The 14,647-nt window shown below is 38.3% G+C and overlaps 1 protein-coding gene across 1 annotated transcript in view; it reads right to left on the reverse strand.

Moving 5' to 3' along the window:
* Window positions 1-695: 695 nt before the first annotated feature.
* LOC113060546 (inositol-tetrakisphosphate 1-kinase-like) overlaps window positions 696-14,647 on the reverse strand; it is a 43,643-nt gene continuing 29,691 nt past the window's right edge. Inside the window, exons 6-11 of the mRNA XM_026229547.1 lie at window positions 6,872-6,970; window positions 6,052-6,092; window positions 5,512-5,677; window positions 3,819-3,886; window positions 3,485-3,647; window positions 696-3,119 (exon numbers count right to left, since the gene is read on the reverse strand). Of these exons, the coding sequence (XP_026085332.1) occupies window positions 2,809-3,119; window positions 3,485-3,647; window positions 3,819-3,886; window positions 5,512-5,677; window positions 6,052-6,092; window positions 6,872-6,970 (848 nt within the window). The 3' untranslated portion in view covers window positions 696-2,808. The remainder of the gene's footprint in view (window positions 3,120-3,484; window positions 3,648-3,818; window positions 3,887-5,511; window positions 5,678-6,051; window positions 6,093-6,871; window positions 6,971-14,647) is intronic.

Raw genomic sequence — 14,647 nt, forward strand, 5'->3', positions numbered from 1 at the left:
TTTCGTCTTTTTTATTTTACAGCTTTAGTAATTTTTTTCATTTTTATTCATTTAATTTTGTTATATAAATTATTATATTTAAATTAATTAAATGTCTATATCATTTCTATATTTTTTTTAGTTCTGCGCCAGTTTTAATAACTTTGTCATTTTTTTTTTATTACTTTTTTGTTGTAGAACATCATGTTATTAATGTACTGAGTGTTTTTATAGTTTATGTCAAGTAATAACTTATTTTATATGGTGTATAATAATGTTATGGTTTCAGTAGTTTATTTTTTAGTGGTTTTATTTTTTAAGGTTTAACTATAATAACCCGGTCTCACATATTTCCATTGTTTCGGCTTTCTCTCCAGATACTTCTTTTTAAACTTTAACTACTTTCAAACAGTAAGATGTGCCTCAATGTCCACTTTATGCATGCAATCCATGGGAGAAAGTTCGAAGATCTGGAGTAACATAAAAGTGAGTACATGTGCTGAAAACTTAATAATAGGGAACTTCTGGCAAGAACACATCTAAAATGCATGAACGGTGTATAATGGCCCTTTCAAAAAGTCAAGCACCGGGTCACATTCTGATACTGAAGTAACTAGAGATGCTAACCCACGGTCCTGATGGTTTTTTGGCCCTGGTGTGTAAGGGGAGACTTATACAACACCTGAAAACAATTACAAATGATAGACACAGAACATTTAGCAGGTGAGGAGGATTTCTATTTGATAGCACAATGAAGGCAAAAGTACACAGTAAAAAGGTAAAGCTGTGTTAAAGGCTGTCATTCTCTCAAATGCTAAAAGGACTCAGACTTAATCTGAACACACTCCCCATTAATCATATAAACATATTCCAACACTCCTGATATAAATACCTACACCAAGCAAGAGGCTACACTTCCAAAAAAAAAAAAAAAAAACACCTTGTTGAGGTCAACATGGCTCATATTCTTCGAGACGGCATCTAAATGATAATGACCATTTAATTTGCATTCCATAACAATGGAGGGAGTTATTATAGAAAAGGATATTAAACAATTTGGTGTACCTATGAAAATATTCATCTTAAAAAATGGACCCCATAAGATCAAGAAAAGCATTAACATAAGGTGCTAAGGGCCAGTGGAGTGGCATAAATGTTGACTTCATATAGACTGAACCGAATGATGACAGCAGTTCATTCATTCACTCCGCTCTCGTTTACCGCATCAAGACATTGTCAAATCTCTCCACACATTCACTTCTCTCACAGTGAACAAAAACAAGCTGCTTTCTGCTGGTCTTCCACCGTGTAGGAGTAATCCGAGTCACTTTATGGGCACTAAGTGGGCGAAATTTCTTTTATAAACATGAATACAAATAAGATTATCATTTTGTTATTCTACTAAAAAAAAAAAAAAGAAGAAGAAAATACTGCTGTGGGATGTCTAAGGCTTTCAATACAATATATGCAAAAAAGTTTCCAAAAGAGAACCTAAAAAGCGCTTTAAATCCCTTTTTGGCTTTATTGCATTTATTTAAATGTATAAATGATGCTAAATTGCTCAGATGGTTTTAAGTACATTGATATTGGTGCTAAACTAATAATTAATTCGGCTTGACCTGCCTCATAAAACGGATTGATTTAAATCAGCAACAAAATGCAACGGTTCACTAACAATGTGATGTATAAAACAAATACTTTGTATTCATTAGTAATTTAGTTAGCAATTATTGGATTTATAATGAATATGTAAAATTGAAGAGATCTAATATATATTTGTTTTGTTTTTACCAAGGAATGCTAACCAAGAATCAAAGAACTGAACTCTCTGTGGAAGAGATGTGATCTTTGCTATTAGAACAAGACAAAATACTCCCAACATACACATCAACATCCATCTCAGCTAATCTGAAGCGAAGTTCAAAACTGGATCATATACAAAACATTCGAGGTTCTAAAGGAGCGTCTGCTATAAAACAACACACGCATACAAGGAATGTCAGAATATCCGCTAGCAACCGTCCAATCAAACTCAACGTCGCCATTTAGAAGAATTTTAGAATAGTAGAATGTTTGCCTCTTCAGAGTTGACTTTCATAAAACGATCAAGATGCTTGACAGTTCACCTGGAACTTCATCATTCGGTTTGCTTCCAACTTCATATAACATCTTATGATACGATGCGTTGAAATGCACATGAAAAATGTCAACGATGTCAACGATGTTTACAGAAGGATGATGGAAGTCTTCTGGAGCATTATGAAAAGGTTACGGAGTGTCACAAGGTCTGTAGATGCTGCACAACAACATGCACTGTGGATCCTCACAATACAGGATTTCCACTAAACACAGAGCACAAAGACATTTTAGGTGTCCTGTTTGTTAGATTATTGGGTGTGTTTGTGTTCCATGTCATTAAAAACACGCACAACTGTTAGCTTTTTTTCCATCAGCAACAAAAAACAAACTTCCGGCGTAAATATCCAACATGCCTATTTAACATCCACTTATTATGCACTGTGATTCAAATTAAAAAGGATAAAAAAAAATAAAAAAAATGTGCTGATCACTGATGATTTCCCGAAAGTTTGCATTATGGTACGGAGTTGTTAGACTGAAGAGAAAGAAAATGAAAAGAAAAAACATATACAAAGGCATAGGAGATAGAATCCAATGCCCATTATCAACATCATTGATTATTCCCAATATAGTTTATTTTTGATTACAGATATAGTATCAGTATAACAGTTACTGTGGTATGTTATTCAGTTTGTCTTCACAATTTGGATGCTGGGACGAGGGGGAGGGGGGTGCGTGGGGAGACAGCGGTTATTGTGACGAGGCTTTAGTGGCTATCGTGGACACGCAGTGCTGTTGGAAGTTGGGGGACATGGCCGAGTTGCAGCCCAGTCTCTGATGCGGGCCTTTCAGACCACCGTCGCCCTCCACGATCCAGGGGCTGCTGTCCGACTCTTTGCCGAGCATGCCGCAGCACTCCTGGGACGGGGCGCAGTTGCGCTCTCCTGCGCCTAAAGTGGGCAGCTGGCCGGGAGGGGGAGGGGGAGGGGCAGAGGGGTCTTGGAGGACACTGATGATGTGGTTGAGGAGATCACTGAAGAACTCTGGGACACCCTCATATCCTGAGAAGAGTGAAAACAAGCGCTCATTTATAGAATCTGTGGTCATGAAGAGGATTTTTGAGCATGCTTTTACATGCTATTAAAACAAAACAATGTGCAATCAATATACTGCATTTAACACAGTAGCACACATAGTTTTTTTTTTTTGCATGACCCTCAAATACTGATGTTAAAAATAAAGATTGAAATAAATATACTATATTTTTCAAAATGTAGGGAAAATATGTAATCAGGTTAACTTAAAGCAAAAAAATTGAAATTTTATGAAACTGAAATTCAAGGTGAAACAATGATGTAATGTGCACAATTGATCTCTATCTGGCCTGGGAGAGTTGCCTTGTAGTTAGCAGGATACAGATACACACCAGGGAATGCGTTGATGTCTATGACTGCGTGTTGACCCGTCTGGTTGTTAATGATGACGTCGATGCCGAAGAGCGAAACCCCAAGAGATTCCCGAAGAGATTTACACAGTTCCCTAATGACATCATCATTCGGTGGTTGGGAAACACCTTCTACGTTGTCTCTCTGTCAAAAATGCAAACGAAAGAGAAATGTATAACAAGCTTCTGACCTAAAAAGATTACAATTATTATTAAAAACTATGCAATACCCATCGCTTTAATAGCAGCCGGGGTTTGTTGTATTTAAGCTTAACGAACACAATACTTTTTGTCGACCGGAGAGAACTGAACTTACTGATGTGAGGTCAGATGATGACTCTGGCTTGGACACATTGTGGCTATTAAAGAAAATCGCTTTTCTGTCTGTAAAGGCATAAAAACAAACACGTAACTGTGAAAAACATTTTCAGTTGCAAGTCAGTTGAATTAAAGTGAAAGTGTAAGAGTGCAAGTGCACAGGGAGCCACTAGACAGCAGCAGAAAGCTACGGTTCAACAGAGAGAGTCAAAGCTTCAGGAGCGCCAGGCAGAGAGGGGGAATAAACAGACTGAGGAGGAGGAGGAGAAAACACAAACATCTAGAGCCAAGAGGATGCTGAGATTCATGGCCTCCCACTCAAATGATAGTGAAGAAATTCATTTAGCTTTCCTTCTTTCAGCAGACATCAAAACACCCCAAATATTCATGATGTACATCTATTAATCCTCAGATATAATATCTTTTTGAGCCTAAGAAAATGACTCTTCGTCTGTGCCAATCAAAATAAAGCATTGGCCTGTCAGAAAGAGAACAAGCTATCTGAAGGCCAAACATTAAAAGGCATTCAAATGCAACATGCTTTGTGGTTTAGAAAGCCATATAGGTTTTAAAACATTTTAACTCCAATTTGGATATAACCTACAGATTGTATTGCTAATATTCGTAGTTTATTTCATTTTGAAATTCTCTTACAGCATGAAAATATGCATTGCTCAATAATGCCTGTGTAGAAACATTATTTTATTCTGAACTAATGTTTCTCCATTAATGGCCATTGAAATTTGTACCTATGTATTCAGACAAAATAATCAATAAATCAAATGCAATGTATTTGTTTTAATTTAATGAAAATCTTTTCTTTAAATTCTCTGCTATTGCTATATATATATATATATCACATAATAATTCAGAATTAAAATGTATTATTATTTTCTTAACTATATATATATATATATATATATATATATATATATATATATAAAGAAAATAATTATTCATAATTAAAATGTCTTATATGGTGTTATGAGTTCTCATTGGCTTTGCACTTACAATATATTTATCTTTGGGCTTAAAACATGATTGTTTTGGTCATTCAAATCCTTAAAACAATAAAAAAATATATTAAATAAAAACATAAAAGCCTTGTGGCATAGACTGTGATTTCCTGAATCTCACTGAAGAACTGCATAAGAAACTCGTCAGCCTTTTTCTTCACAACTTCACATAATTCTTAGAAACCACTAACAGCCTGGTCGTTCTTTAGAAACACTGTGCCTCCTTTTACTTTGTTTTATTCTTCTAAACAGGTTTTTTCATTTGAATACCGCTGGAAGGCAAGGCATGTGTACTTGTGCATTGTGGAGCACAGAGCTGACCTCCTGAATTTGCATTAAACTAACAAGACGCTCTCCCAGTAACCGTAACTGCTTTGCATGGACTCCAAGCACATTAGCATATGCAAACGGACAATACTTTATAGCAGGCCGCAGTGGAAACCAGACTTGGGTGAGCACTTTCGCTGTCTGGGTTTCAGCTAAATTTGACTCGACTCTTTAGACTGTGATGTCAGCTATGCAAAGGCATCTGGGTTATACAGCAGGAATGTTGTAATGTAAATCACGCCTAAACAAACTGAATGGTCCAATCGCAGTGAAATAAACCATTTCGCAGCAGTGGACTTCCATGGAAATAACATGAATAAAGAGCTGAAGTGTGGGATGAAGGTTTACCAGACGGTCCAGAGGGGAAGTTCTTGAGTGAGGGTCTCTCCACTACAGTGTGCGACTCGCCCACCACGAACACCTTATAGAGCACGGCATTGTGGTTTATAAAACTCTGAATCACACACGGTGGCTTCACGTCCTTTAGGTCCTCTGCGTTAAATATTATAGCCATCTGCAGAGAAACACAGTGAGAAGAGACCGAAAACGTAAACCGATGAAAACACTCTTAAAAGTAAGGCTTTCAAAAGAGGCTTTTCACAGTAATTCCACATTTTGGGTTCCATTTGAAGAAATCTTGTTTTCTTAGAATATATAACTATGATTTTTTTTCACTATAAAGAACCTTTTGTGCATATCAAGTGGACGTTGAACATAGATCTTATGTGTAGTTGAACTTTCCAGATTGACTACTTCTAAGGTTCAATATCATAGCATGCCGACTCGAAGGCAGCAAGACTAGTTTTTGAAACAATGCTCTGTGTGTATTAGTGTTTCATGACCTCTGTGGTCACATGTCACGAAAACAGAATGAGAAAAGTCTCTTACCTCATGAGAGTTAGTTCCGTGAGCAACCCGTGTTTTGCAAACTGTGCAGAATGAGAAGAACAGAAACACACTCTGAGGTAGTGGATGAGTTTGTTTAGTTCCTAACAAAAAAAAAGTGGACTCCAAAAACATTTAAATGCGGTAAAATCTATTTTTGTGACTTTAAGACTTATTTTATGCACAAATAAACTCAATGCTGTATTACCATACAAAACAAAACCATGCAATCACAAAATACATAATGTATATCAGGTTATGTCACTAAACAAACCGGAGTACTCATTCAACTTCAAAAGATGGCATGTTTAAAATAATGAAGACATGTTTCTTATTCAATATACATGTATGCATATAACTATATATGAATTACAGGTTTTGGATTTTGCTGATATGATACTAATGTCAGGGATTTGTCACTGTGTGTGTCCTCACAGAAGTTTATCAGTTGCATGTTTTTAAAGCTTTGCCAATTTAAACATTCAATTGACTTAAAAGAATTAGAAGATGTGAAAAACAAGGTTCTCTTTCGCGTCTTCTTGCACTTTAATCGGACAATCCCCCTTACCAATTTGAGCATTAAAGCAATTTTAAAACATTCAAGCGCGCACAAGTTGATGTGAACAACAACTCCATTCAGTGTGTTCTGTGTGCACAGTGCACACATATAGAGCCGTGTCTCAGGCAACTTATGGACTGACTTTCCAAGTCTTCTTGCAGAACAATAGTAAATGTTACAGCACATTTAGTGTGGGATTTATAGAACATGATGCCTTGGTTAAACATTGTTTTCGGTTTCAGAAAGAAAAAGGTGGGAACTTACTAAAAGGGAATGTAAGGCCATGCTGCTTGATCTGCTCCAGCGTGTCTGGGCCACACTCGCTGTTTAGCACCATAAATGGAGGAGAACAGATCCTCACATCTGCAGAGAGAATGAAAGACAGGAAGAGACAGGTGAGTCCTGCTCCAATGTTATATGCATTAATGAAATTCCAAGGAGGTCTTTGCTGGTTTGGTGCTAGTCTAGCAGGTGGAGCAAGCTGTTCTCCATCAAAACAGCAAGGATAATAGAAGAAAAATGCAAAGGCTTTCACTGGAGTCTAAAATGCATGAAAAACACTATCCGTCAGCATTATTCATCTCAAAAGGCAGTTGATTGGCTGATGCTTTAATTTGGAAGTGTGCAATTTGAAATCTGGCATCTTTGTTAATGGAGCCACAGATCTTTTAACAAAACTCCCACTGACCAGTGGTGATGAACATTTAAGCAAGGAAAAGGGAAGCAAAAACAATATAAACAGACCTGAATTGTGTAATAGGCAGCGATGCATTTACAGGGATGATGTTATTTGGTAATAGTAGATGTTATCCCCCACGACTTTTATAGAACAGCTTGTGTAAAGCCTTCTGTCATCAGTTACCCCTTTACTTCCCTATTTATTTTACCGAATGGAGAACAATGCACAGAAGGCACTGAGTCTGACTCACTCTGCATAATGCAGGAGCCATTCAATAGAAGCACAGCAATTTGACCCGTGGGTTCAAGGCTTTGTTTGAAAATACTGTAGTCTCACTGTCCTGGGTATCACTCAGATGAGCAAACAGAGCCATAGATGGAACAAGAGTGTCAATGACTGTGAATGAGTGGCTATGTTTGCGAATTCCGACCGGAGGCACATTATCAGATAAGGATGAATCATCAAAACAGAGTTGCACACTGGGCTTAACTTGGGAATAGGCTCTTCTGACTTGGGCTAGTAAGCAACGGCGAGGAGGTTTAGTGAATGAATCTGCTTTGCTGCAGAGTTTCAGTGTTCATGCTTTTATCTAGGCAGATAAGGCATGTTTTGGGAGGGTTTTTTTGAGTGTAGCACAGGAAATGAGTCGAAGAGCGAAGCCTCAACAGGCTGATGACACAGCGCACTGATATGATCACGGTAAACCGCCTGTGTGGAGAGGGAGCAAAACTGATAATGAGATGCTTTTCAAAGCTGAAGAAAAGACTCCACATGACTCGAGACTTTTATTACACATTATGAAACACTTCAACACACAAGAAATAACATTAAGACTATTGAAAACATTAATAAAGCAATAAGCCCCAAGAAGCCATGGTTTACAGTGAATTTATAAAAGCTAAAGGGCGTTGTTAGGCTCAATGGATGTGGAGTGGCTAAAACCCCCTTTAGCAGTTATATATTCACTGTAAACCATGGCTTCATGGGGCTTATTGCTTTTATAAAATGGTTATTCTATATACTGTACGTAGTAAGGTTAAGGACAAAATCGCAAGCTAGCCGTTCACTTCCTGTTTTGCCTAGCTAGCTTTTGAGTTGGTAAATAATGGTATCGCTAGGTTTACATGACAACAATTTAGTCAAAAATAGAAAAGTTTTTCCCTTGTGTTTTTAAAAAGTTAACGTATACACAACGTTTTCAAAACGATTAATGTTTACACAGATCCGCGAAAACGGCCTAAAAAGCTGTATTACATATACCAGGCCAGTAGTTGGCGCTGTTACCTTGTTCGTAAACAGTACCTATAGGGAAGTGATGATTACATGTTGTATATGATGCATCTCCGCTGTTGGTTGTAATATCGTTGAAGTAAATCCATAATTTGCTAAAGAAGTGTTAGCAAACTCTTGAGCAGCAACAACAGTACCATGCACTCCGCCATTGTTGTGTATGTTTGTTCGTGCTTGCCTTGAAAATCGACACGTACTGCACATGTCTACATACCTAACACGTATTACACACGTGCATGACGTCACAGTTAAAAAAAAATGTTTACATGGAAATGATAAATGGTGGCATTTTCAAAAACGTACACTTTGAAACCAAAAAATGTCTCCAAAAATGCTGTGGTCATGTAAACAGGCCAAACACATAAAAAGTCTGCAGTTTCTGGCAGAAAAAGTTGTTGTGTAAATGGCCTCTTAGTCGTGTGAGCAAACTACTATTACCACTTATAAACACTTCAACCACAGTGAGCATCCAGACTAAGTGTTGTTTGCTTTTAAAAAACTGAAACAAATATGTGACCCATAAGGGTCGAAATTAAGATTTATTCATCATCTGAAAGCTGAATAAATAGGTTTTCCATGGATGTATGGTTTGTTAGGATTGGACAATATTTCGCCAAAATACAACTACCTGAAAATCTGGAATCTGAGTTTCCAAATAATCAAAATATTGAGAAAATCGGCTTTTAAAGTTATCAAATTAGGTTCTTAGCAATGCATATAACTAATCAAAAATTAAAGATTAATATATTTATAGTAGGAAATTTACAAAATATCTTCATGGAACATGATCCTAATAATTTTTTGCCATAAAAGAAAAATCAATCATTTTGACCCATACCATGTATTTTTGGCTATTGCTTCAAATATACCCCAGAGACTTACGACTGGTTTTGTGGTCCTATGTGGCAACGTTTATGCAAATATGAATAATAATGTTCTCTTAAAGTCCATTTTGGGAGCACAAGACCATGTAAAGTTAGTAAACTTGTAACTTTCATGCAATACACTCAAACGATGATGTTACGCATAACCTAGATAACCCTAACCAAGATACTCACCTCAAAAACACAATTGATATGATTTAAAGATAAACTATTAAACATTTTCTTCCGGTCCAATTCCATTTAGATTTTACAAACGGAGGCAAAGTTCTAGAAGGTATTTGAGTTCCGAGATGTTAAGCAATTTGTGTTTTCGATGGCTGTTAATACAGACTTATTATTAGAAATGTAAATTCTATTTAAATTGGCCAAGAGTTGTTCTGTAAATAAAAAGGGAAGAGTAATGAGATCTTCTTTAGCAGGTACAAACGCTTAGTGATGTTCCCGTTTCTGGCTCAGCGAGGATCCAGGATCAATCTCCGCTCTGTCTAAACACTTCAAGCTCCCTGCAGACCTGCCGGAGCCGGCCGAGACATTTATATGATAATTATGAAATGTTTAGAACACGTTTATAAAGCACTGCTTTGGAGTTTTGGCTCTGACTCTGCCGGACAGCACAGATGGGAAGCATAATATCATACACGCTTCTTCCTCCATCCATTCATTCCTTTGATATGGGCGATGGTGGTTTTGTAAAAAGCTCAATCTCAGCAACCCAATTAAAAAAAAAAAAAAAAAACAGTACCAAAATAAAGTTCAAACTACAAAAAAACACCCTTTGAGTTGATTAGATCTGAAACCATGAAAGCAGATGCCTTATACAGTGAAATGCTCCATCTCATGCACAAACAAATGCTGTCCTGCTTTGTCTCCACAGACAGAATGTAAGACAGCAGGACAATGTTGAAGCTCTTCAGGTTGTGCATGAGTCATATGGCCAAGAGTAGAGCCAGAAAACGTGGCACTAACCACTAGGCGTCTCATTAAGAAATAGACTAGAATTGACTGAGGACTGGGATGACAAACAGCATTCATTACGGCACTAGTGTGCGGGCAACTTCTTGTGTGCTGGTGAATACTGGTGGGAATTGATCAACTGATAACTACAAGTACAGATTATAGATCATAGCTCTGTTCCCAGTACTGAAACTACCAAAAGTATCAAATTAAATTAAATTAAATAATAAAAACACAATTCTCAGTTCAATCATTTTGTATAGTTTTTAAAATTTTTAATGGATTCTTGAAAACATTTGGGGAAAATGATCTGTAGCACGCCTCCTGTCCTGCAGATATCGGGGATCTTCACCGTTTTCAGCCTCGATCACTCATTTGGCTCAGTTTTATTTACAGGTTTTCGCCAGCTCTACATTACATGTCACTTTGTCCCTCTTACTGAAAATAAACAGTGTCAATGGCTAACGTTTTCCAGACACTTGTCCTACACCACGCACCCTGTACTGCGGTCCATCTGTCATCAAGAAACCTCATCACCTGTATTCTGTTAAAAATGTTAACAGAATGTATGCAGTGTAATAGAAGTAAACAGTGCTGTGCAGTATTTAATTTCAATTTAAGTAGTTATCCAGGGTTGAACCAAGGACCAACTAGGGCTGCACAATTGGGGGGGGAGTGGGGGGTTTTATATTATATTTCTCTGACGAAGTTTACAATTGTGATTTTAAAAGTGCTTAGAAAAACTAGGTTTGCTGTGCTTTTTTGTAAGGCTCTACAATTTGCAATTAGATTAATTGTATTACTAAATAAAATTATAAATATTGCTGAATAAACCCTTTACTCTTTTACTGTAAAATAAAAAAAAAAAAAAAAAATTAACTGGAAAATTATAATACTAGTACAGGTATGTACTAATATTATAAATACTAGCATTTTGTGCCATCCGTTTGGTGGCGCTAACTAGGGCTGCACGATATTGGGGAAAAATGACATTGCGATATTTTATTTTTCTGCGATATATATTGCGATATTTTTTCTTACAAACAAAAATGGGGTGAGCACACTTACATTCTCATTTTAAATGATTTAAACATCGACACCATCGTTTCAATTGATTAATATGCACGAGGGAGAGAGCAAAACAGCCCTCGTGTTGTTTGAAGACGGCTCACTCTCTCTCTCGCCTGCGCGTGTTCGTTCGTTCTCTCTGTCTCTCTCGCGCTCTCTCTCTCTCTCTGTCTCTCTCGCGCTCTCTCTCTCTCTGTCTCTCTCGCGCTCTCTCTCTCTCTCTCTCGCGCGCGCGTTCTCTCTCTCTCTCTCTCTCTCTCGCGCGCGCGTTCTCTCTCTCTCTCTCTCTCTCTCTCTCTCTCTCTGTCTCTCTCTCTCTCTCTCTGTCTCTCTCGCGCACGCACGCTCGCTCTCTCTCTCTCTCTCTCTCTCTTGCGTGCACTCTCTCTCTGTCTGTCTCTCTCGCGCGTGCACTCACTCTCTGTCTCTCTCGCGCTCCCTCTCTCTCTGGCGCTCCCTCTCTCTGTCTGTCTGTCTCGCGCGCACACTCACTCTCTGTCTCTCTCGCGCTCCCTCTCTCTCTGGCGCTCCTTCTCTCTCTGTCTGTCTCACGTGCGCTGCCTCTCTGTCTCTCTCTCTCTCGCGCGCGCGCTGCCTCTCTGTCTCTCTAGCGCTCCCTCTCTCTCTGTCTGGTTTTTCTCTCGCGCTCCCTCTCTCTCTGTCTCTCTCGCGCCGGGGAGCAGCTGGCCCGTACAGTTAATGAATAACGGATCAACTACGACAGCCTACATCGCACATCCTGCGATGTGACTATCGTGGATTCGCACATCGTGATATCGATGCTTAAACGACACATCGTGCAGCCCTAGTGCTAACAGTGATGTTGAGTCAGTTGATTGGTCACTGAGCCATGACAATGACAGATCAGTGTGGTGCAAGCTCTGTAACATCGCCCATCCCATATTTGGTGTGTTTGGCTTCCCATGAAAATGCATGTTAAAGGGTTAGTTCACCCAAAAATTTAAATTAGCTTGTGTTAAATTAGCTTGTGTGAATGGCTTCAGTGTATAACAGTCAGCAGAAGTTAGAGAAGATTGTTTATTTGATTTAAAATATGGATATTTTTCGTACAAAACCTCATGGATTCACTACAGGGGGCCTTTATTCACCCCCCTGAGCCACCTGCGGCATGTTTTATTATGAATGTGTACGCTTTATTTGACGACTTGTGGACTGTTCAACTGCAACACCCGCTGACTGCAATGATAGAGCTTGAAATAGCCAGGACAATCTTTTATATAACTCCTACTGGATTTGTCTGAAAGAAGAAAGTCATATACACCTAGGATGCTTTGAGGGTAAGTACATTTTTGGGTGAACTAACCCTTTAAATCTACCAAAACTCAGAGCACGTGCAGAGATGGAGTTTGTGTGGAACATCACTTACAGCGAAACAAGCTGCTCTGAGATGCTGCACACGCTGGCAATACTGAGCTGCTCACAGTTAAAAACACAGTGCTGTCTCACTCTGAAACACGCATCAAATATATTTAATCATAGCCTTTGCGATCTGATAACTGATAATTTTTCAACCGTGGAAAGACATCAATAAACACCATGTTTCAATTTCAAGTCCACCAATGTTAAACTACTCTCCTGTATGGTTTGTTTGTCAGACAAAACGGCAGATTTTATGATATACGACAGATTTTATGTGTTATGACAGAGACAGTTTATAAAAGACATGTCACTTCCTCAATCCTCAATACAACTATATAAGGAAAACCATAACGGCAAAGATGGCGGTTGTGTGCACATGTCCCGCCCCTCCCGCTGGAAAGCCAATCATCTGCTTTTAACAGTCAAGCCGGGAAACATTTAAGCCTATCGTCTGGTTCCACTGACGTATGCGCACAGTTGAGGAACCCTTGTGCATGCGTAGTAAAGGTATAACCTGTGGGGGAAAAGGCGTTTTAAACCTTATTTTGGGGAAAAGTCATCAACATTTTTTCAGCGATTTTTAATCATATTTCACTGCTGCTTCTATACATGCTGTTTTTATGTCTCGCTGACCAGTGAAAGTGCAGTTCTGACTCTCTCATTTAGATAGGCGCTGGTCTTGTTATTCTGAAATAGCTGCCCGGAGGCATTGCCAAGATGGCGGCCGAGTGGCACCACTTGCCTGAAAGGACTTTGGTTATGATCACCTGTCAATCAAACTCCCTAAAAAGGGTCAATTTTAATTTTATTCTGCTTAATCATGCAGTCCCAGGAATAAATCTCATATTTCAAAATGCACCAAATTGTGAAATTTCTATCCACTGGCATGAAGGAAGACCCTTGGGGTGTTTATGCACAGTCAATCATTTTTAACATCAGTGGCATTACTCATTACTAGCAGACGATAAGACTGATGCTGCATACAAGTGCAAAAGCCTTTTATGTGTCCTACAATGCATCAACAATGCATTGAAAGAAATGAAATGAAGAGGAGAAAAATGTTGATTATAAATATATCTCAGTCAGTTTCAAAAACGGTTTTACCCAATATTGTGTGAATGCTGCTATGCTTAGGGTATCTAAAGCGGCTGCCACTTGTGTTGCTATGGTATCCACTGTAACCATACTTTCTGTTGCTAAAGAGAGGAATGTGGCACTGTGTCTGCCTGTGAATGTGAGAGGACGGAAGAAACCGAGAGGGTGACAGATGGCCAGGGTATAATTTGGTAGTTGTGTTATCTGCAAGTACTGGCACCATCCAATCTAACATTTACATTGCAGCATGTTTAATGATGCAACAGTCAATTCAACATGTTGCGATTTAATACCACCTGACCTGACCTATACAAAAAAAAAAAAATGTAAAAAGAGTTTTCCTACAACTGCATCCTTTTGAATTCTTAATTTTACGTTTTTTACAGAAAACACACAAATACATGTATGTGATTAATTGTGATTAATTTAATTAGGTGTATTTAGTGTCATATCATTATTTTGATTTAAATGTAACGAAACAAGTCTTTTTCATGGTTTCCGTAGATAAAGAGTGGGATGCTCTGATGTCAGTGAAAAAGAAGAAAGGAGAGAGACAGACTGGGGGCTTACAGATGATTTTGTTACATAACCATCTGTCACGTCTGAACCCAGACACACATGAAGCCCACAAAGACAAATATAGATGAACAAATGCGCCTGCTCAGGGAAGAACCAAATAATTTCTGTGGA

Source organism: Carassius auratus, chromosome 42, assembly GCF_003368295.1.
Source record: "Carassius auratus strain Wakin chromosome 42, ASM336829v1, whole genome shotgun sequence".
In the NCBI taxonomy this organism is placed as follows: domain Eukaryota; kingdom Metazoa; phylum Chordata; class Actinopteri; order Cypriniformes; family Cyprinidae; genus Carassius; species Carassius auratus.